This window comes from Lynx canadensis, chromosome F2, assembly GCF_007474595.2.
Source record: "Lynx canadensis isolate LIC74 chromosome F2, mLynCan4.pri.v2, whole genome shotgun sequence".
Classification (NCBI taxonomy): Eukaryota; Metazoa; Chordata; class Mammalia; order Carnivora; family Felidae; genus Lynx; species Lynx canadensis.
The window spans coordinates 65,469,084-65,493,816 of NC_044320.2; the positions used below are offsets into that span (position 1 = coordinate 65,469,084).

General features: G+C 40.2%; 1 protein-coding gene across 1 annotated transcript in view; it reads left to right on the forward strand.

The window, feature by feature from the left end:
* Positions 1–24,733, forward strand: part of CPA6 (carboxypeptidase A6) — a 314,477-nt gene that overhangs the window by 221,630 nt on the left and 68,114 nt on the right. Inside the window, exons 3-6 of the mRNA XM_030304409.1 lie at positions 5,202–5,326; positions 12,093–12,207; positions 14,426–14,527; positions 16,790–16,894. Coding sequence (XP_030160269.1) covers positions 5,202–5,326; positions 12,093–12,207; positions 14,426–14,527; positions 16,790–16,894 — 447 coding nt within the window. The remainder of the gene's footprint in view (positions 1–5,201; positions 5,327–12,092; positions 12,208–14,425; positions 14,528–16,789; positions 16,895–24,733) is intronic.

The window sequence follows — 24,733 nt, forward strand, 5'->3', positions numbered from 1 at the left end:
AAATGTTAACAAGTCATAAGAAGTAGAGCAAGGACAAACAATAACCATAAAATAAAAGCATTTCTTTAACTGTGTTGCTGAAGTGGCCACTACTGGGGATATGGGGCCACTATTGGGGCCAAGCATTGGAGATATGGGAGGGAGAATTTCGCAGTTTCTGCTCTCATGAAGATAATATGAAAACAGATATTAATATGACAATTGCCCCCCAGAATATATGTCTCTAGAACTTGTGAACATGACCTAATTTGGAAAAAGAGTTTTCAGATGTACTTAAGGATCTCAAGATGAGAGAGATGAGAGGCCCTAAATCCAATGACAAGTATCCTTAGCAGACATGGAAGAGGAGAAGATACAGAAACAGATGAGAAGACCATATAAAGATGAAGATGGAGATTGGTATAATATGGCTACAAGCCAAGGAATGCCTGGAGCCCCCAGAAGCTGGAAGATGCAAGGAAGGATCCTCCCCCAGAGATTTCAGAGGAAATGCTGCCCTGTCAACACCTGGATCTTGGACTTCTGACCTCCAAAACTGTGTGAGACTAAATCTCTTTGTTTTAACCCATCCGGTATGTTGCAATTCATTATAGCAGCCCTAGGAAACTAATATAATCACTGTAAAAAATGAGATATAATTAAAAGTTACATGAAAGCAGATAACAAAGGTACTTGACCTAAACTTGGGTGTCAGAAAACTTCTTAAGAGGTCATAGAGATCCTAAAAGAAGATTCAAGAAGGTTAAGTGGATCCAGACCAAAAAGACAATTTTAAGGGTATATAAGAGAGAGTATTTTCTGTGCATTAAGTTTTTTATGTGTGCTAATATGTAATTAATATGATTATGTAAATTAAACATTAGCTGACCACAAACTTGATATTGAGGTTTCTTACTTAGAAACCTCTTATGTGATACATAAGTGCCTAACACTTTTCCAAACCAACAGAAAGTAAGAGTAAATACAGAGTAGGACTTTCCTCTCTCATGCGTCTATGTTACTTCAAGCAGCTGGGAGGCAGGCCATCTGTTCCCAAGCTGAAGAAATACCACCTGTCTTCCCATATCCACATGTAGGACTCACTCAGAAACTGCTGGGGGACACTGACTATACCTCCAGTGATACCTCAACCAGGTATGTAATCAGTCACCTGAAAGACAGGTGGATGCTTCATGGAGGCTGGACCAGGCCAGTAAGTAAACACAGCACAAGAACCAAAAGAGCCATGAAATTAGTGCTAGACTAAAATATGATATTTTTTCATTGCAGAGAAATTATTTTTGAATTTTGAATCATTTATCATTTAACAAATGACCCCTGTTCACCAGGTGCTATTTAAAGCATTTCGTACGTATTAGTTTAAGCCTAACAAATCTATAAAACATATAGTATTGGGGCGCCTGGGTGGCGCAGTCGGTTAAGCGTCCGACTTCAGCCAAGTCACGATCTCGCGGTCCGGGAGTTCGAGCCCCGCGTCAGGCTCTGGGCTGATGGCTCGGAGCCTGGAGCCTGTTTCCGATTCTGTGTCTCCCTCTCTCTCTGCCCCTCCCCCGTTCACGCTCTGTCTCTCTCTGTCCCAAAAATAAATAAAAACGTTGAAAAAAAATTAAAAAAAAATAAAACATATAGTATTTATAAGCCCATTTTATAACTGGAGAAACCAGCACAGAGAGCTAAAGTAAGTTGCCCAAAGTCAGACAGCTAATAAGCGGCAGAACCAGGATTCAAGCTCAGCCTGCCTTGAATCCCAAAATTAATGCTCTTAATGACTGCATTTTCTGTAGTCTCTATAATCCCAATCTATAACAACAACAACCAGGAAGTGTAATCATCACCTTCATTTTACAGATGAAGAATGTGAAGCCCAAAGAGATTAAGGAATTCACCCTACATCACACAGATGCTAACTGTGGAGAGCCTAAATGTAATTGTAGGAAGTCAGACTCTGGAATCCAGAGAATTAACCGGCATGCTACAGTGGTTTCAAATCCAGTTGTTTGCATTAGGAAACATTCCAGCCTTACTCATATTCTTGGTGTATTTATTGGCTCCTCTCTTCCTTAAAGCCACCTACAGGTTTTAATGTCCAAATAAAGGAATAATCTCATCATAGTCTTCATTTTAATCAGAAATATGTGAAGTAGAACTTTACTGCTTCCAGCTTTTCTTTTCGTATGTGTTCAAAAAGAAAAAAACAACAACAAATAGCTAATATTTTTTGAGTTTTCACTACGTGCCAGACTTCGTGCCATGTGTTTTACTTCTGTTTTTCCAACTCATCCTACAGAAAAGTCTGTAGATAGGCTTTTTAATTACATTCCCAATACAGATAAGGAATTTGAGGCTCAGAAATGTTAAAAACCTCCCCTGAAGTCACACGGCTGATACTAGCAGGGCATTCCAGCTCAGGGCCATCAGGTTCCAAAGTCCATGCTTTTGACCATACACTAAATTTCCTCCACCTCTTAAATAGATCTGACTGTATGTGACTGGTCATCATATGAGGAAAGGAACACATGGGAACAAACACCAGATTCCAAGGCCAGAAGTTTCCATAGAGGAGCGTTCTCTCCTTGCAATATCACATGGCTGTTTACAGCAAAACCCTGTGATAGTTGGCATACAATCTGAGGCCATCCTGACAAGGTTACTGATCCTTCGTTGTCATCATCATAAAGTGTCACCCAGCTTTGCCATTCAGAGGCAGTTTACCATTCATCCAGATGGGATGACACCCTAAGGAAATGATGGTAACCTGCCCAGAGTGGGCTGATTTGAACTTTGAAATACCCACATACAATTTATAGGGCAAATAACCCCTGGCAGAAAAAACCAGGGTGTGAAACCTGCCAACCAAACCCCCTCAAACACTAAGGAGGTTGGATGTTGCTTATTCTCCTGGGGGTAGTCTCAGAAGATCCCAAAGACACTTAACCCAGTCAGCACATATGGGCACTGGAGTGTGGGCACATCCTGTGTCACCGTTTTGGAGCTGTGCATCCTTGGAAAATTGACTTCACCTCTACGAATCTGAGTCTTCTCATTCTTTAAGTATATCTACCATTAGCTCCTACCTCAAGCATTATTGAAAAAATTAGAAATACCTAAAAAGTGGGTGGCACTTTAAAAATCTCACGTGAGTATTGCTGTCCCTATATCTTGTTATAAGCATATGCCTGCCACCCAGGGTTAAATACCCATGTATTATATATCCAAGAACCCTTTCCCCAAAATATTACTGGAGAAAAGCTGATAATTCATTTTAACTTATTTTCCTAATATCACAACAGTACAATTCCTGATTTTGCGAATTAGTTTTGTTTCCTTTAGACCCATTTCCTAGGAAGCCTTCTCCAGGTGATGCTATGGGGTATGTTCCTTGAATGGAACCTCCGATAGGAAAGCTACTTTCTTCTACTGGATGAGGAGTCTTATTTTAGCATGTACCCTGGAAAATGACACACAAACTAATCTCCAGGGTGGCTATTCACAGTATTTTTGGTTCTTATGGCTCTCTACCCTCCAAATATAGCACTATTTCCTCATCTCCACTGGCGTTAAGGGATGTAACAAACCTTAATATCAAAAATATGTCTCTGTAATGGGTTTAGAGGCAAGTCCCAAAGATGATTACAAGATCAGAAAATCTATCATATAAAGAAAAGTGAAAGATACCAATGTACTTTATCTCACAGAGACAAGAAACCACCCATTCCTTACTGAAGAGTGGAACAAGAAAAAATGAAACTGTGCTGCAGTGTAAGGGATTAAGAAAAACATCTGCAATCTTGTTAAACATGGATATGAGTTAAACTAGGATTTTTTAGACTCTCCTCTTTTGGAGACTTAAAAGATGTGGTTTGGATACGTCTATTAGGGACAGGTTTGTTCAGTCCTCGATGTATCCTTGCTCAAGGGCTGACAGATGGATGAAATGACCTCTCAGCATCCCTTCCAGCCCCACACTTCTGTTTTTCTATGATTGTTGGACTAGCATGTTAGCTGAGTCAGATTTGCCCTTGCAGCTTAGTGGAGGAGTCAGCTGCTTTGGAAAAAACAAAAACAAAAAAAAAAAAAAGAGAGACTTTTCGTCCCCAAAACAAATGCCTTTCTGCCCTGTTCAAGATTAAATTATACCACCAGAGGTGTATTTCCTTGAGTCACAAAGTATTTTTGGTCTTTTAGAGTTCCCTAAAAGAATGAAGACACTGACACCTAAGAGAAGATAAAGTAACTAAATCTTACCAGATCAGAGATCAAGGCCCTGTACCAGATTAAGGCTGGAAATGCAGAAAGAGAAGGTCCCATGCGACATGACTGTAAAGGTGAACTGTGCCTAATCGAAAAGGTAGCTCTCGGCTTGTGCAGAAGATAGGGCTCTCCTCCCTCCCAGATGCGTTCAGTAATTCTATCAATGAATGTAAAGCACTACCTACCAGATATGGAGCATTAGACAAGGCACTGGGAACACTACAGTGAGCTAAAGAGACACAACTCCTGCTTTCCTGCAAAACACTGGGCATGTGGTGAACATATAGTGAATTATTACATGGAGTCTATACGTACGCAACCGTGAGTTGCTGATGTGCACAAGGCTCCATTCTAGACACTTAGAATGAGGTGGTAACCTACAGGAGCTTACATTCTGATAGGATTAAATTACATAATGAAAGCATGAGTTGCTCTAAGAACTATGACCAGGAGACTACCCTAGCTGAAAAGTCCAACCTGACAAAGGGATGTTTCTATTGTCATGTGAAGGCTGAGTAGGAATTGGTAAAAGGCATGTGTTGGGGAAGGAAGAAATACCTGGAGAGTGTTCCATTTAAAGTTATCAAACTTTGTTGATGGCTGTTGTCAAGCTACCATAATTCGCTTGGGTAGTAAAATATAAGGTAATTTATATCTTTCTTATTCAAAGATTTGTGTAATAATTTTTAAGAATATCAAAGGTATACTTAAAACTATTTTATCTAATTTTTACCTTGTGACTTTATTGTATATTGGTCTTTATTGCTTATAAATGATGATCAAATTCTATGTGGATATGATATAATTTGGAGACCAAATTCAAATAAGAATTTTACCCTGATGGTGAAAGCATTGAGTCTAAATCCAAAATGTGACATGTTTCATGCCATGACATGGATCTTTCCCCACCTGAACTGAATATGAATTATAGGTTGGTTCCTGCACTATAGGTGGACCTGTGGCATCCCAGCAGTATCTTCCATGTATCAAAAGGAGCAGTTACTGATGTTCATATTCCCAAAAATGGTTCCCAAGTCCTGTTAGCCTTCTTACAGGAAGCCAACATCCAGTACAAGTAAGCATTCTTTTTCACTTGTTTAATTCATTTGTACTAAACTGAACTGAATGAGAGCTGTATTCAATTCAGGTTTTTATTGAGTGCCTACAATGGCATTTTAGGTACTGTTTTTCAAATTGGGGAAAACAGACTTGAATGTAACACAGTTATATTCACCTTTGAAGAGCTTATTAGTGTAACAGCGAGGTGGTGGTGGGGAGGAACAACACTGACATCTCATTTCACCATTACCACCAGGTGATCACTGTAAACACAGAAGGTCTTCTCTGAGGAATGGAGAGCAGCCTAGCAATGCTTAGAAAGTGGATAAAAATGCAGGGGCAGATAAAACTTTCTGCAGGAGCAGTGACCGCTAAGCAGAAGATGAGCCTTGGGACTTACAGGCAGAGGGGACAGTGCAAGCAAAGGGAAAAAACAGTATAATACCTGTGTAGGGAACTGAAGTGGCTCAGTATTATTAGTGTACAAAATCAAGTCAGGGAGGGGCGCCTGGGTGGCTCAGTCAGTTGAGCGACCGACTTCAGCTCAGGTCATGATCTCACAATTTGTGAGTTCGAGCCCCACATCGGTCTCTGTGCTGACAGCTCAGAGTCTGGAGTCTGCTTTGGATTCTGTGTCTCCCTCTCTCTCTGCCCCTCTCCCGCTCATGCTCTCTCTCTGTCTCAGAAATAAACATTAAAAAAAATGTTTTTTTAATGTCAGGGAGTAGAAACAAATAATGCTGGAGAGGTTGAGAGAAGACCAGGTTGTGGGAAGTCTGATGTAGAGGGCTAGGAGTGCAGGCTATCTAGTATGTGGTTCTGCACACTTGAAAGAGGTAAGCAAGGAAGCCATGTGTAAGTAGGGGTGGAGGGGCAATAGGAGACTACAATAGTCCAAGTAAGATGTTGTGAGGCCTTGAGTCGGGACCAGAGTAGTGGGATAAGGAAAGCTTTAAAAAAAAAAAAAAGTGAATAGGCAAAACCACCTGGACTCTGCACTTAGTTGGATGTAGGTGGAAAAGGAAGAAATTGAAAACAGCCTCAAATCTTCTAGCTTAGGTGATTGAGTAGATAGATTGAAATAAATTTGGATATTTGGTTTGGGTTTTTTTTTTTTAAAAGAATCGTTAAATAGTAAGAATGGAGCAAATGGAAGATAGTCACAGAAGTTAAGAAATGAGAGACTTTCAGGAGGGAGAACATCAGTGATGCCACGTGGTGCAGTAATATCCAGCAAGAAAAGGACTGACTGGTTTCCTTTGGATTTGGCAATGGAAATTGTGTTGGTAACTCTCATGGTGGGATTATACTGTCAGGAGCAGAAGACAGAGAAAGTACAGAGAAGTGAATAGGAGGTGAGAACATGAAGAAGCAGAGCAGAGTACTGCTCCTAGAAGTTAAAATAAGCTGAGAGGCAGAGAATGAGGAGTGACTACAAGGAGATGCAGCATCAATGACTGCTTCAAATTTGGGATTTTAGGGGGGTAGGGGGAAACTTTTGTATGTCTGTAGGCTGAAGGGAGGGACCAGTAGGGAAGGACACACTGATGGTACAGGATAGAATGCGCCAATGGAGAAATGGGTTGAGCACTAGAAAGGATGCCTTATCCGGGAAGACTGAAGAGGTAAATGTGAGTCTAGTTAAGATTATAAACAGGGGAGTCAACAAGTTGAAAGATATCATAACTAAGGGCTAAATTTTCTACGTGGAATAAGAAGCAAAATTATCTACTGAAAGGGAAGAAACGAGCTAAAGAGGGTTACCAAGAGAAAAGCTGGGGTTTTTGGTGCAAAGAAGGGCGATTGTAGCACTCATACAGAGTTGAGATTTTGTTGGATTAGGACCACAGAAAGGTCAGGATCAAAGAAGTTGAGGTTCCTAGTGAGATACTAGCTTAAGTATTCATCCATGGCATCAAATCTGGATAGGAAAAGAGAAGAGTCTAGGAGGAATTATGTAGTCAAATTTAAGAATCAAGAGAGGTATAATCTTTATATTGAAAGAAGATACAGCATGACTGAGGGCAACAAGGAAATGGAGGGAAGAAAATCTTGACAAAGTGTAGGCTAAGATTAAGAGTCCTGGTGTAGAACATTCATGGCTGGTGACAAGATTCAGGTGTTAGTCATGGAGGTTATGGCTGAAGTGGAGTGTAAATCATTGAGACTGATGTGATTGAGAATGGATGGACTAAATCACCAGAGAATCATCATAGCAGTTTTGAATCTCATTGGCTGATGATAAGATTAGAGGTGGAGAGACAGATGTGCTCCTGGGACAGTAATATCAGAAAGTACCCAGGAGTCAGAGGAAAGAAACAAGGAATGGCATGATGCTGAAGGCAGGATGAGCTTTTTCTGGAAGTTAGAAGATTGATGAGAAAGCATGGAGAATGCTGGGGTTCAGGAGAATGCTGACCTCCTTCCCTTTGGTCCCATGATAGGTGGTGTGGTGAAAGAGAAAGCCACAAAAGAATCTGTCCTTGAGAGAATTCCATTTCCATTAGGGCAAGAATATGAAAAGAGAGAGTTCTCTGAAGAGACAAGAATACAGGAAGTTTATTTACAGAGAAAGCAGGATTCCAGCAGACACAAGGGAAAAGGAAGTGGTGGAGAGATAGAAAGTCAATGCAGGATCTGGGCAGAGAAGTGCAGTGTAGTGAATCAATGACATGGGAAGGAGTGACCTGCCTTTCATTTGGAAACTTAGGATTTCAGGGCTGTGAAGCATGTTTGTAAATGACTAACCTCAATTACTCCAACTTCTTAGCAAATGGTTGTACTATCAAAACTGGCACAAAGATCCCTGATGATGTCTGGTAAGGCCTGGGATGGGCCTGTGGCTCTTTGAGTCCATGGTGAAAGCCCTAGTCTCTCTGGAAGGCTGAGCCACAGGGTGCAAAGTGACAGTGACATTTCTCCCTGGTCCACACAAATACTTCCCTGCCAGAAAGATAATTACAGCCTTATTAAAGTACTTATATGCTTTTTGCAGAAAGGTACTTTATCTGTCCTTCTAGAACAGGGCAGAGTCACAGCTGTGCATAAAACTATTGTTCATATTGAACACATTTTAGTCATCACTATAACTTTGAAGGCGTGCTTTGATTCTCTGAATGCCTGGAAGGAAGGAGCTTAGTAATTATATCTATAGGTGCTCAGCAACAACTCGCATGCTTCATTAATTATAATTCAGTAGAAAGGAATATACCAGTTATTTTAACAAGTCTCTATTTCCTGCCATTAAATATAGGTCATGCGGAACTGATATAGACTAAAATATCACACTTTATGTCACAGAGAATAAAGTCTAAAAAATGAGTATTTTAAATCAGTTGTCTCCTCATGGAGGACAATCATTTAGAATTATTCATTTTGTTGGTCCCGAGATAATAACACATAAGAGTCGATTAAATTCCACAGGGCAGTAGATAGAGATCATTTTAATTGACTTTTATTATTGTAGCCTGGGGTATTTCCAAAAGATTATCATTAACTCTGTACAACTATACATAATATATAGCTGTAGTCATCTTTAAGGAAGAGATAATGTGACCTCATGTGTCTGGCCCCTAGGTAATCAGCCCCTCTCAATGACATGAAAGATGAGATGATTCATTCTGTCATAAAAAATTCAATCATTTTATAAATTAAATACCTGTAAAAATTGGCAATGGAATTTCAAATATTGAGCCTCACTCACCCACCCTGGAAACTTTGGGGACATGGTTTTACACTGAATGTTGACATCACTTGGAAAGTTTTCAGTGACTCTGGTCGCTGTTATATTATACTACATGCACCTAGGGTAGGGATAATCATGAACCACAAAGGACTAAGAAAGTACAACACTTACAAATGCCATTTTGATCTCCTTCTCATTTTTCTGCTGGTGTCAACTATTTGACAAGGAAAATGAGGCTAGACCTGCCACACCACAATTATTTTAATTTTCAGGTTGGTCTTTTAGGGTCTGTATTAAGGTATAGTCGTTGAATAGAGACCTGTATTAGTTTGCTAGGGCTGTCATAACAAATCCCATAGACTGGCTGCCTTAAAAAGCAAAAATGTAATGTCTCATGATTCCAGAGGCTGGAAGACTGTGAAATGAAGGTGTGGGCAGAGTTGGTTCCTTCTGAGGTCTGTGAGGGAAGGACCTGTCCCAGGCCTCTCTCCTTGGTTTGTAAGATGGACATCTTTGCCTCTTCATATCTTCCCTCTGCTTGTGTCTTTGTGTAGTAATTTCCCCCATTTTTTAAAATTGTGGTAAAATATGCAATATGAAATTTACCATTTTAACCATTTTAAATATACAATTCAGTGACATTAAGTGCATTCACATTATACAACCATTAGCACCATACACCTCCAGAACTTTTCCATTTTCCCAAACTGAATTTCCTCTTTTTTAAATGTTTATTTTTGAGAGGGAGAGGGAGTGCACACTTACATGTGTGTGACCTGGGAAGGGATAGAGAGGGGGACAGAGGATCCAAAGCAGGCTCTGTGCTAACAGCAGAGAGCACAATGTGGGGCCAGAACTCACAAACTATGAGATCATGACCTGAGCCAAAGTCAGACACTTAACCACTTAACTGACTGAGCCACCCAGGTGCCCCTGAATTGCCTCTTTTTATAAGGACACCCGTCATATTGGATTAGAATACATCCTACTGACCTCAGTGTAATTACATCTGCAACAGTCCTATTTCCAAATAAGGTCACATTCTGTGGTGCTGGGGGTTAGGACTCCAACATACAAATTGGGGGAGAAGGGGACACCATTCAACTCATAACAGATCCCCACACACAATGGATTTAATCACATATAATTTATTTCTCCCTCATGCGACAGTCCAGAGGTCCAGAAGCTGTTGCTGTGATAGTACAGCCCTCACTGTTGTGATGATAACTACCTCTCTTGCTGCAAAGCTGGTGACTAGACACTGGAGTGCTGAGTCCAGCAACCTCGACTTTCCCTGAATAGTCACATTTCTGACCTTGACATGGTCACAGCAACAGCAGGAGATGGCCACTGCATTTCTTAATTTCCTATCGTACCAGTGTTCACAAATTTGTACCCGGGATCCTAGCTGCAAGAGAGTCAAGAAAAAGTAATTTTTGGGTTCCCAGCCCTTGCAGTACAAGAAGTCCATATGGAGAGTAGGCAGCTAACCATATCTAGCACAGACACTCAAGAGAGGAAAAAGGAAACAAGGGTCAGCTATATTCTCATATTCTCTTCCATTTGTTTTTTTTTCTTCCATTGGTATTTAATATGGAAACTGAGAGGACTAATACCAGTGGGTTTCCAGATTTAATTAGCCTAAATTATTTGTTTCCAGATCATTAGCCTAAATATCCCAACAATATATTAAAATCACTAGGTGAGCTTTTAAAAAGGACTTCTACCTATTCACAGATATTCTTGTCTATGCAGGGCCCAGTGTGGCATTTTTTTAAAGTTTATTTATTTTTAAGTAATCTCTACACCCAACCTGGGGCTCCAACTCATGACCCCAAGATCAAATGAGCCAGCCAGGCACCTCAGTGTGGCATAGTTTTTAAAGCTCACGGGTGACTTTAAAGCAATGCAACTCAAGAATCACTGGCCTAAATGACTAAACAAATATTAGGAAATCCAAAAACTAGCTCCATATGGCACTTGGAGATTTTAAAAGGAGACAGAGAAGCCCAAGAGTTTAATCATCAAAGAAGCTAATATCCGACTGGAATGATTCCATACAACTTGAAACTAAAAAACTTTACATGATAATTTTCTTACTTTGGTGAAAACACTAGCAAACTTGACTAGAAAATATTAAGATAAATCTTTTGTAGGAGCAATTCTCCATTAGAATTATTTTGACAATTCTCTGAATGGGCATTTCATTATGCGATTAGTAATATGTTAAGTCTTTTATCAATTAATAATGATAAATGATAAAGCATCTAAGAATCAATTAAGAGGCATAGTTTTTTTGCACTGAAACTCCTAGGAAAATACTGCCTTTCTAAAGGGAACAATGGTGGTTCTATCAAGAGCTGCCAAACAAACAGATGTATCCACATCAGAACTTCTTAACTTTCTGGTGATAAATGTGAGGAATTGCTCTTGAGTGGAAACAAGTTTCACTTGTTTATTTTTAGAAGGTCTGTCCACTCTGAAAATAATGCAAACCCAATATACCCCAACTCAATTTTGCAAAAATTTAAACATTTTTTTAAACCTTTGAAAACTTTTCATATTGTGTTGCCTTGTCTTGTTTTGGTGTTCCTAATGTCACACTGGGCTTAGAGTCTAAAGACTAGAATCCAGGTTCACATTCCAAGCTCAAACTCTAGCTCTGTTCTCACTAGCAGATGATATTGGCAAGTTCTTGACCCTTTTGAGGCTCATTTTCCCCATTTGTAAAATTTAAGAGTAAAATTTACCTTATAGGTTTGTTAACTAAGCTTGTGTACGTAAAATACATAGCGTGGGGCCTAAGTAGGTATTCAATAAATGTAAATGCCCATAACCATCATTCGGTTCTTGTAGCTGCTCAATAAATGGTAGTAATTATTATTATTTGAGACCATCTTCTTTAGTTTTAGATTTTCATTACCCAATTTAACAGTTTCTATTTCCCAAAAGAGAATACTTTCCCAACATTTGGTATTTTTAGAAATGTCATTATTTGCTATATTCTTTTTCACTGATGCATGGTTTTCTTTTGATATTGCCTGATTTTTATATGCTCTCCATTCAATTTTCATCATGTATATCATTTCAAATCCAGGATCCTTATAGAAGATCTTCAGAAAACACTGGAAAAGGCAAGCAGTTTGCGAACCCAGAGAAATCGAAGATACCTTTCTGGATATAATTATGAAGTTTATCACTCCTTAGAAGAAGTATGTAATCAAAGGAACTTTCATTCTTTTTAATAAGTGCATCTTTATCATTCAGGTCTAATGATTGGGAGAGAAGCATAAAGACAGAGGTAGGGGCTATATGAAGAATACATATAGCTCTTATATTGTCTAGCCACCTCAGTTCAATCATCCCTTCTATTAAGCCTTTAAAAGAAGTAGCAAAATAATTTGAATTTCATTTGCTTTACCCAACCCACCCCCACAGAGGACATGGAACTGCAATGTAAAAGCGAGGGAATGTTGTGATAATTGCAGTTGAGAAAACCTTAACTAAAAAAGGATGGAAGGTAGATCTAGTCAGAGTTTGAAGGCAATGATTTGGTTGAGGGATGGAATGAATTTTGATGCTCGCCCCACAGCGTCTGCACAGGTTGGGACCTCCCACAGGCCAGGCTTCATTTGTGGAAACTCAGGGCCTTTTAACATGTTATTTACTCTTCCTAGTATTTATTCTATAGCAACTTCATTCCCACAACCACATCTTTGACTATTTCACCTGGACAATAGTTACTCCTTCAATATCAGATCAAGCAAAAAGATGGCTATTTCTATTTTCCCAGATTGGATTAGAACTCCCCAGCTCCAACCCCAGCTTATTACATGTACCCACAGCACATGGATAGAATATCTATCATAGTTTTTATACACATAATTTTAGGATTATTTGATTAATGCCTTAGTCGTCCTCAAGTTCCAAAGCAAGTTTCATGAGGACAGGCCATTTATTAAATGCATTTTTAAAAATTTTTTTAATGTTTATTTATTTTTGAAAGAGAGAGCGAGAGAGCAAACATGAGTGGTGGAGGGGCAGGGAGAGAGAGACACACACACAGATTCCAAAGCAGGCTCCAGGCTCCACACTGTCAGCCCAGAGCCCGATGAGAGGCTGGAACTCACAAACTGTGAGATCATGACCTGAGCTGAAGTCGGACATTTATCCGATTGAGCCACCCAGGACAGGCCATTACTTTCTTGTTCACCACTATATCCATAGTGGCAAGCAAATAGAGACCTCCAAATAGGTAGCTGATGACAGAATGAATAAATTAATAAATACACACATTTTCCATGCTTCCCCTGAATTGAGCAAAGGAATGTCAAACACAGAATTAATGAGATCCTGTTATATTCTTAGGAGAATTTTTGGTCCTCTTGATAGTTCTTTTCAAAATTATTCTTTTCAAAATTATTTTCACATGTTTCTTGTTTCAACATGTATTTTAGAAGCTTGAAATTAGAAGCAATGGAAGTTTTAGATAGCCTGGAACACAGAAGTGCTATGACATGCACTAGAAAAAAGTCAAATTTTCAAACTATATGTAGATATGTACATACATATACATACATACATATATATACACACATACATATATATACACACACACACACAAGATATATATATATATCCTGCTCATTAGACTCAATAAGAATAGAAAGGAAAGAAAATATGGATACTTCTCAAAATCTGCTTTTTCAGCACAGACTCTCTTGCACATCATGGAACAGCGGGACACTTCTGTGTGATTTCCTTATTCGTAGTAAAGCTTTTAAGTCAGAAATGTCATCCATATTTCTAAGTGCCTTATTCATCCATCTCAAATATTCCTTCTCCTGATGACAGATAAGTGTGTGTGACTGGATCAATGCAAATCTATCACTGTTCTTAGGGAAATTATTCAAAAAATGCCCTCTGATGGCTTGAATAACCTTTAAATGCAGAAGACAATGCCTTTTTCTTAGCATCTTCTGTTCAGTGACAAATTGCAATATATAGGACTTTAATAGACACTTTGAAGTAGTTTGGATGGTTTTCGTGAAGGTGATTTATTTCTTTTCCTCTTAAGTACTTAGGGGGAAAATGGAAATAAATTTTTATCTTGAAAAGAACCCAGAATACATTGATTAATTTTCTGTAAATCTCCGCCATCAAGATATTAATGACAAATGGTAGTAGAATGTATGCTCTAAAAGGGGAACAATATAAAGACATGAAGCTACTATTTGTAAAGACAGAAAATAAAATATAGTCTTAAGTATCTTGAAGAAAATTAAAAACACAAAATTGATTTTTGTTCAACTTTATAGTCATGTATGTCCTTTGAGTTCTGAGACCTATTATTGCCTTTTGTTACCTTTTGTTCTCTGAAGCCTCCATAATTGTGAAAGTCTGACATGGTTTTTATTTATCTGATTTTAGATTCAAAATTGGATGCATCATCTGAATAAAACTCATTCAGGCCTCATTCATGTGTTCTCTATTGGAAAATCATATGAGGGAAGGTCTCTTTTTGTTTTAAAGGTAAAAATAAATTATTAACAAAATAAATATTTATTAAACATTCATCCTTTTCACGTTTGACTTATGGGGAAAAGAAAAGAAATGGTCTTTCACGGCGTCTCATACTTAACATCGTTTTAATTTAAGAAAAAATTTCCCTTAGATTTTTGGGCCATATTTAATTTTTACCATTGAGTATTCCAGAGAATGCTGTTTCTAACATATTCAGAGTTACCTATGCCCTTAAAAATAATGGCTTTCAAAATTATTTGTGAGCTGGTGCTACTCAAGGTGAACCAGTGAAAAACTACATAAATTTGTAAGCAGATATGCATTCTTCCCAGCTGTTGACCCTGAGTTCTCTTCCAGCTACTGACCCAGAGCTCTCCATCCCTTCTCAGCCAAGCATCTAAAAAGATTTCCTATAGGGGCAGCTGGGTGGCCCAGTTGGTTAAGCATCCAACTTTGGCTCATGATCTCACTATTTGTGAGTTCACGCCCACATCTGGTTCTGCACTGACAGTGCAGAGTCCATTTAGAATTCTCTCTCTCTCTCCCACTCTTTTTGCTCCTCCCCTGCTCACGTGCACACTCTCGAAAGAAAGAAGGGAAGAAAGAAAGAAAGAAAGAAAAGCTTAAAAAAAAAGATTTCCCTATATCACTGTCTCTATTTCTTCACTTCCCATTCAGACTCACTGGCCTTTGGCTCCAAAGCTCCTCTAAAACTTGTCTTGATGAGGTAGCAATGACTCCTAATTTGTTCTCTTCCTGTCTCTCTGACCATTCGGTGGCTCATTCACTGGCTCTTCTCCTCCTGCCTTTCCAGTGGGTTCTGTTCATCCCAGGACTCCATGCTCAGATGTGCTGTCCCTCCACCAACCTTTCTAGATGAACACATCCACCCTATGGTCTCAATAATCATTCCATATTCAGTGAAGTCCACCTTCTGGACTTTTACATTCATATTCTATTGCCTACTTGACCTTCTCATCTGAATATTCACAAAAGTCCTTCAAGCTCACAATGTCATTGCTGTGATTGCAGTTAAGAAACATGAGCATCATCCTAAATTCCTCTGCCTTGTTTTCACCACTTCCTTTAAATCTACCACCAAGAACTGATGATTTTTTCTTCTAAGTATCTTTTGGATCTGCTCCAATTCCTCCTCTGTCTTCCCTGCTGTTACCATAATTTATCTCTGGATCTCTTCTCCCTGGACTATTGCAGTAACGGCCTCAGTACTGAACTTTCTTTCAAGTCCCCATCCTCTCCTGTCTGATACTGTCATCCATCACTGCTGTTAGTGTTCTTGTATCCATTCCTCTGTGTCTCTCTTTCACATACGTATACACTTCTGTGTCCACCTGCCATTTCTTCCTCGTACCCCAAAAGCCCATTCTTCAAAGAGGATGTTCCCAGATTCTCTTCCAAGCTTGAGATGCCTTCTTCTAACTTGTCTTCTGGACCAGCTCCAAGTCTTACTCAAGTACTTAAGTGTTTCTCGTCTGAAAAGCCTTCTCCTACTCCCCGGGAAAATTACACATAACACCTCCCATGTTCCCTAAACAACTTCTGCATCTTCACATCATAATGGTTAATTGTTCCCATGTCTGCCCTCCCTACCAGCATATAAATTCCTTGTCTTTTCTTCTTTGAGTCTCCAGTGTCAAGAACAATATCCCCAAAGGATTTCCTGAAGTGTTAGTTGAGTGAAGTAATGAATGAAAACTAGATTCCCTATGAAATAATGTTAATACCTACCTATTTATTACTGAGTTAGAAACCACATTTAAGTAATATTGATATAATAGGATTATAAAGACAAATCTGTCACTTGATTCTACAAATCAAATTGTTTTGCTTTTCCATTTTGTATTGTAATAAAATTTGACTTTGTCCACCTATAAAACATAGTTATTACTTAAAGAAATATTCCTTGGGAATTTGAAGCTGATTGTCTTAGAATGCTTGGGAGGACGGGGAATTTAGCATTTTACTTAACAGTCACAAATTATATTAAAGGAGAAGCAAGCCTATTTAAGGAATTGCCCTTTTTGTGTATTTTCCAGTTATTTGATTTGTAATTCAGGCAATAAAGTCATTGTTTCTGCATAAACAAGCCTGCACTTCTGGAAAGATAGGAAATCTCTTTATCTTTTTTGTGAGTTACCTAATTAATCAAACTATAGTGAAGAACTATTCTGAAACCTTATTAAATTATGCTTTTCAGTGAATCTAAAAATAAAAGCCTGACTTGGTTACTATGAACACTCTTGTTTTCAGCTGGGCAGAAGATCACGAACTTACAAAAGAGCTGTCTGGATAGACTGTGGTATTCATGCAAGAGAATGGATTGGTCCTGCCTTTTGTCAGTGGTTTGTAAAAGAAGTAAGTTAAACCCTTTATACAATGTCCATTTCAGCTAATTGATGCTTCCCATGTGTTTTTATTCAGTTCAAGGAACAAAACCAGCAACTAGAAGCCAGCAATACCTGATTGAGTAATAATAACACCTTGATTTTGCTGGGTCACTTTCACGTTTCTGAAGACTTCTCATAACCTGGCTCAGTTTATCCTCACCTCTGCCCTTAGAGGTTGGAGTTGCCAACACTCATTAAAGAGAAAGAATCAGTTTCAGAGCACTTATGAATTCGTAAACAAATTAGAAATCAGCCAGGTAGCTGATATGTGGCAAAAAGATAAACATCCAATTTATGGTGCTCCAGAGAAGTTTCTCATACACTATCCAAGTTGGAAAATTCTACATCACTTATCACAATGATGTCACATATACTTTAACAATAAAGGGATGAGCAAGTGATTGCATTTTGCTCTCCTGCTATGGATCTGCAATGTAATCCCAAAGACCTTTGGCATCTGTGGATTTTGCATTCAGTTTTAATGCTTTTCAGCAACTCTAGTGATTGAAGACTCATAGTGATTTCTTATTATCCAAAGGCTTCATTTAAATCATAAGTCCTCTGATGCTAGTGTATCAGGTGGATCTCTATCTTATGCATGGGCCAAACTCATGGACCAACATCTTGATATATGTTTTGAAATTTTCTATCCATCATCAAGAATGACTTTCAAGGTTATTTTTACACTTTAGTAATTTTTAAAACTCTAAAAAGAAAATCAATCACGAGTACTGGTAATGAAAGTGAAAAAGTCTAAGGAAATAAAGGTTCTAAGCTAGAAAATAACCCTACAAATTTCTTTAGCCCTGTGGTATAGGGAACCATTAAGAATACAAAAGATCTTTAAATATTTTAGTTCTATTTCACAGTATTTTGTGGGAAAATTATGTGCCCTGCTGAGGTTTGTGATTTTGAGAACACTCCTAGTCTTGGGAAAATGTCCCTCACAAATGTCAAAGATGTACTAAATTTGTAAAATCTGCCTCTCTGCCACTACCAAACCCACATAAGTTTATTTAATTTTATAAATATGATAAAAAAAATTTTAACTATTCCCATTAAGTGTATTAAAGAATTCATATTTTCTTAAAATGTCATCCTGGTAGGACAAATATAAAGTCTAATAAGGATTAACTCTATTAACTTGTAGTAAATACCCATTGTTAGTACATACAACATATTGTCTGCTGCCTTACGTTTCAAAAGGGAAAGGAGGAAACATGGTTACATATAGAACATCTATTGTTTATAAACTGTGGTCCTGTGTATTATTGAAGCACATAAGAATGTATCTCCCAATTTACCTTACCCTCACATGTGCTTACTTATTTGTTCATGTAGTTATGGTCTGTCTCTTCTTGTACCACTACCAATGGCAGAAACTCTATCCTGTTCATTGCTAAGTCCTTGGAACTTAGAACAGCACCTGGCATTTAATCTTCAAATATTTGTTAATGGGAATAATGAGAATCCACTAACAATGATGTGGAAAGATTTCTGGGAGATGACCTGTCAAATCATCTCATAGGGTATAAATGGTACCACCTGGATTTTTTCAGTGCACAATCTGTAGAGCCATATGTGGCAGCCCTGTAACCTAAGCTAAGTTTCCAAAAAGGAGGAGGACAGTTTAACCACAGAAAAAAGATGAGGTGTATATAATGATGATCAATCGAGGGTAGTTGATTTTGGAGCAAGAGCAAGAAGCATCAATTAAGTCTAGGCTCCATTTCACCAAAGATGAGTAAGGAAAAGCTTCATCCCTCTTTCACCAGGTCATCTTCAAATCATGGGGGTCTAGCCATTTCCATGTCTCTGCTACCCTTCCCATGCCCCTCTCACTCTTCTTCATGGCCATCCACCGGCTCCTCCACTTAATCACTTAAGTATCCCATCTGAGTCAGGCAGTAACCAGAAACTGGGAAAAGAAGCCTTAGGTGTCACTTGTCCCTGTGTCTTTGTGAAAGCAGTGGGGCTGCTAAGGTGGTAGCAGTGACTGTTGTGCACTGACATTTACACATTACAGGCATATAGGAGATGTTCTCATCTTGCTTTGAAGCCACCATTCCCACTAATGGCGGTAGTGGGGACTAAGGGAAAGGGGATGTCAGTGATTTAAATAACTTTAAATATGCTAAGCATTAGAACATCATCTCTTATACACTAATTCAGTCCCTTATTAAATTCTCAGCCTCCCAAAATAGGCAGGAGGCTGCTGGTCCAAGAAGGGGCTCCAGGTAGTGTCTCTTTCACAGGCCACCTCCCCTCTACCACAGAAGTCCCATGACCAAGTCCCAGGCTCTCAACTCATCTCATTTCCATGCCTTCTCTAGGGATACCAGGGAACCTCTGAGCTTGCTCTTTGCCTTCTAGGAGGCTCTGGGATGCTGTGTCCAGCCCTCTCTCGGATGACTCATGACACACTGCCAGTTGTCTTCTCCTGTATTTGCAGGTTATTGGCATATGAGGGTCAAGTGAGATGATGTCCTCTCAGAGAGACATGGTGAACAGAACAGAGGTCCACTTTTCTTACAATTTTTACCCCAATCTACTAGATTCTACCATCTCTTGATTTCTCTGGAATTTCAATCCCTTGAGAGGGAGTGGTATCAGAAGCCAAAAGTTTGGGTTCATTGTTTTGTTTTCTCTCTTTCTTGAATGCTTTCCCCAAACTGCACAGCTTAAAACCGCATTTATAACCTGACAGTTTCTGTGGGTCAGCCATTCTGGTGTGACTAGCCATGTACCTCTGGCTCAGGGTCTCTCACGGGCTGCAGTCAAGATGTCAGCTGGATCTTCAGTCATCTCGAGGCTTGTGGGGGGAGATCTGTTTTTGAGCTCACTCACATGGCTGCTAGCAGCCAGAGGTCCTCCAGGGCTATTAGTAATAGACGTTCATTCCTTGCCACGTGGGCCTCTCCATAATGCAGCTCACAATACACCACCTGGCTTCCTTCAGGGTAGATGAGAGAGTGAGGGAGAGCAAAACAGCCTCTTTGTAAACTAACGTCAACAGTGACATCCTATCACTTTTGCCCTATTCTGTTAATTAGAAGTGAGTCAGTAGTACCAGACCATATTCAAAGTGGGGTGGGGGGGGCATGGTGATTATTCAAGAATGTGAATACCAAACATGCAAATCACTGGAGACCCCTTAGAGGCTGCCCACCATACTTTGGTGGGACTTTCCTCATAGCTACCACTATAATATTTGCATCCTTACTCAAATGTGAACTAGGACAAAATTTATCAAGCCCTTCTGGGATCCTTATAGAATAGCATATTGCATAGAAGTTACTTACACACCAGTTAGTAGTTAGACAACCCTGGATTGGAATGCCAGCTCTGCAATTTACTAGCTGTGTGATCTTGGAGCAAGTTGTTTAACCTCTCGGAACCTCAGTAATAATAATACGTGAACAATAATGGGTTATTGGGAAAATTAAATGATATAATACACGTAAAAGAATTAATAGAGCACTTGGAATATAATCACTTAATAAAATCAACTCTCAGTACTAGTAGTATCTAATTTGGTGTTTTTATTTTATTTTTTATATTTAACATTTATTGAAAAATACTACCTCAGTCATACTGCTATAGGGAACTTGTCTAAGAGCTATGTAGTATCAGTTAAATAATAGGGTGGATCTGAACTAAAAGGAACAATGGGTATGGCTTGAGGGAGAAGCACAGGTGCGGTTGTGCTGTGGTTGTAGGTGTTGATGGCTGCTTGGAAGCTGAGTCAGACCAGCAGGTGATCCCAGGCCTCAGAGCCCTCCCAGCACACACTCTCCTGGGCTCCTGGAGATGTAGGGGAGCCCCCACCCTCAAAGGAAGTGGGAGGCTGGGGGCAGAAGAGCATGAGCAGAGGCAGCTTATCCCTGTGGGACAGGCTGGACTGTGGACCTAACTGGGCCAGCCTCTGCCTGAGGCAATGGATTTCTGTCCTCAGCTGGTAGAGCTCTCTCTCCACTGTCAGAGCCACCCTCCAGCTCTTGTGATCCCTCTCCTCACCCAGAAAGACCTCATAGAAGGAGGGGGTTCTCTGAAATTCTCTGCCCAGGTCCTCGGCCATCTTCTTGTAGAGGCTGAGGGTTTGATGGGTGGCATTCAGGCTCCTGTACACCTTGGGAAGTTGCTTCTCCATTTCCAAGAGGTGTGTTTTCTCCTCTGCCGAGTTTCTCTCCAGATGCAGGATGTGCTCTTCCCACATCTCAAGCTTTATTTTGAGCTTCAGCTGGAACTTCTGAATCTCACTTTCCAGGTAGGCATTTTCAATGTGAAAAGACACTTCCTCAGCTTGGAGGCTTGTTATTTGTCCTCTGAGCTTCGCATTCCTCCGATTTTCCTCCATCAGTTCTCTGGACAACTTGTTCTCCACATGACACCTGCCCAAGGCACAGTGGCATGGCCATGGCCATGGATTTTCTGATGGACTGCTGACAGGTGAATGGAGCCATCACCATTTTCCACTCTCCTCCCCCCCTCTCCTGAGCCCCAACCTTCTATGTGATGTCTAATGAGCTCCAGCACATGCAGCAACTTCAGCATGGTCTGGCCTACGGTCTTGAAGTGGCTCCCATCCTCACTGGCATCCTGGTGTACTTCTGGATTGGGGGCTCTGGCCTTCCTTCCTCCTCTGCCTTGTCCTGCACTCTCTGCCTCAGCTGCCAGTTTTCTGGACCAGGAGGGCTAGACTTCCATGCAGATCAGGGCTATCATTTGAACCTTCTGTTATTTTCCTCCCACAGGGTTCTCTATCTTCCTGTGATGCTCCCAAGATGGGATTTTCATCAGTTAGTTGAGAAGGTCTTACGGGCTGGCTTTTTTTTAATTTCCTTCAGCAGTTGCACAGTGTCCTCCTCTGAAAACCAGCTGAGATTTTCATTCAGGGCAGCCAGAGCAAGGGCTGTAATGGGAGAGGACTGGCCTCCCACCCAGGTGGTGTGAGAGCTTCATGGGCTTGTGCCTTTAGTCCTGTCTCCTCCACACCTTTCCCAGATGCTTCATTCTGGGCATATTGCCTCCTAAGAAGCCCCTCTCCTCTTCTTAAACTGTGTCCACTCTTTACTATGAACACCATCACTGCAGTGCATCTGAGGATCACCCAGAGAAACCCAGAGTCTCCTGGCATGTGTGGCATACTTTCATACATCACCAGCAAGGCAGCCCACAGCTGCTCCAGGACCAGCTGGGGAGACATTTCAGTGGCCACCAGCTGGCTCCAAAGGGCCTTATGGCTCTGCCTCCCAGCACCAGTGTCCTATGGGCCACAAGTAACTGCTTAGAACCCCAAGGAGGGTTCCATCTCCAACACAAACCAGTGCCTGGCAACCAGGACTGACATTAGTTGGACTGAGGGAGGGCGTGCCCAAGTTCTAGAAGACCCTGCTGCCTTCCTTTGCTTGTTCGGTGGACAGAAAGAGAGACTATTTTACACAGTGCATGGGGGAAGTGGACAGGCTGATTCCAGCCTGGAGCTGGGCCTCTGTCAGCACCTCTAGAGGGTTATGGCAGGGCCATACCATTTCTCTCCTCTGCACATATCTCAGGCATAGGGGCACCCATCCCTGATTGAGGCTCATTCCCCCCATTCACAGAAACCTGGTCCCAGAGACCTCCTCCCTCTGAGGCTCCCTCTGTCCTGGCTGAAGGGTGTCCCCAGAGGTACGAACCAAGAGAGTAGATATCCACTTGTAACAACACACAAGGAAGCAATACAACTGGCAGGGTCAGAGATTTTCGTGGATGTTCAGTGGAGCCTGTTTTTCTCATTAAATCCATGTGTTCATGGAAGTAGGTGAGTGTCTATGGAGGTGGCCTATATCATTTTCCTTCACCCTGAAGAAATTTTTTTATACTTTTTGCATGGCAGATGTACCAGCAATACCTTAACTTTTGATCTGTGTGAGTCTTCATTTCTCCTTAACTTTTGAAGGATAACTTCAGAGGCTACAGGTTTTTAATTTGGTGGCTTTTTTATTCCACTCCAATCCTTGGTTGCATGGTTTCTAAAGGGAAGTCTTTTTGTAGTCCCATCTGTGTTCCTGTGTAGGTGAGTGGTTTTCCCCAGTGGGCCCTGTTCCCTTTTTGCTGTTTCTTTAATTTCCTGCAGTTGATGATATTCCTATGTACAGATCCTTTTTCGTTTATTTAAGTACCTCTACACCTAATGTGGGGCTCAAACTCATGACACCGAGATCAAGAGTCACATGCTCTTCCAATTGGAGCAAGATGCCCTCCATGTACAGATTTTCTGGTGTTTATTGTGCTTGGTGTTCTCTGAACCTCCTGGACCTATTACTTAATGTCCTTTTTTCTTTTAATTCATAGCCATTATTTCTTCTAATCTTGTTCCTCTTTCTTCGCCTGGTATTCCATTGCAAATATGTTACACCTTTAATATTGTCCCACAGTTCTTAGTTCTGCTCTGGTTTTCTTTCTCTCCCTCTCTCCCTCCCTCCCCCTCTTTCCTTTTTACTTTGAGAAATTCCTATTGATCTCTCTCCAGTACAAGTTCCCTAATTCTGTCCTCAGCTGTGTGCAGTCTACTAATGAACCTATCAAGTTCGTTGTTCACAATGTTACATGTTTTTTTTTTACTTTAGCATTTTTTTCATTTTTTTCTAGAATTCCCATCTCTCTTCTAACATTGTCAATCTGTCCTTGCATGCTATTTTATCCTCTAGAAACCTGAGCATATTAATCATCATTGTTTTATATCCTGGTCTCAGAATTCCAACATCTATGTGTGTTTGAGACTGGTTCTCATGCTTTCTGTGTCTCTGCAAACTGTTTTTTGCCGCTGAGTCTGCCTTAAAATTTTTACTTGTGAACCAGGCATGATGTACTGGGTATAAGGCACTGCCTTCAATGACAGGCCTGTAGTAGCCTGTTGGGTATGTGGAAGGGAGGCATTCTTAGTCCCCATCAGTCTTGTCTCCACTGCCCCCGAGCCCCGAGGGTTGTAACCTCCTGCATGCTCCCAGTCATTTCTGTCAGGCATGACAGGAGAGCAAGACAGTGAGGGTAGGCAGAGTGGGGTGTTCCTCTTTCCTAGGTCAGTTATGCTCGGGTAAAACCTCAGCGGGTTAGGCTCAGGTTAACTAGATTACCCTCAAGGCAGGCCTTATTAAGAAGAACAGGATACTCTGGTGAATTTCAAAACTTGTTTTTCCTCTTCTTACTCAAACGATGAGGAGATTTGTCTCAGATCTTCACTGAGAGAATCTGGTAGCACTCCTGGAGTAAACTCACAAAAACATGACACCCCACCCACTGTGACTGAGTCCACTTCCCCAATACAAGTCCACCCAATGTACAGAGAAATCATTAGAAAATCAATAAAGACATAAACTCAACAACACCATCAACCAACAGGATCTAAACAACATTTATAAATCGCTCTGCCCACCAACAGCAGAGTGCACATTATTTTCAAGTGCCTATGTTCCATATAGTCAAGGAATATATTCTGGGTCAAAAAACAGACCTCAGCAAATTTAAAAGAATGAAAATCATGCAGACTGTTCTCTGACCACAATGAAATCAAACTAGATATCAAAAGGGGAAAGATAACAGGAACATCCAAACACTTGGAAGATAACATTCTTCTACATTATCCATGGATCAAAGATACAATCTCAAGTTAAGTTTTAAAAAATACATTGAACTGAATGAAAATGAAAATGTAATATATTAAAAATTGGTGGGACACAGCTAAAGCCACGGAGAGGGAAATTTATAGCATTCAATGCATACGTTAGGAAAAGTCTCAAAACAACCTAAGCTCTCACCTTAAAAA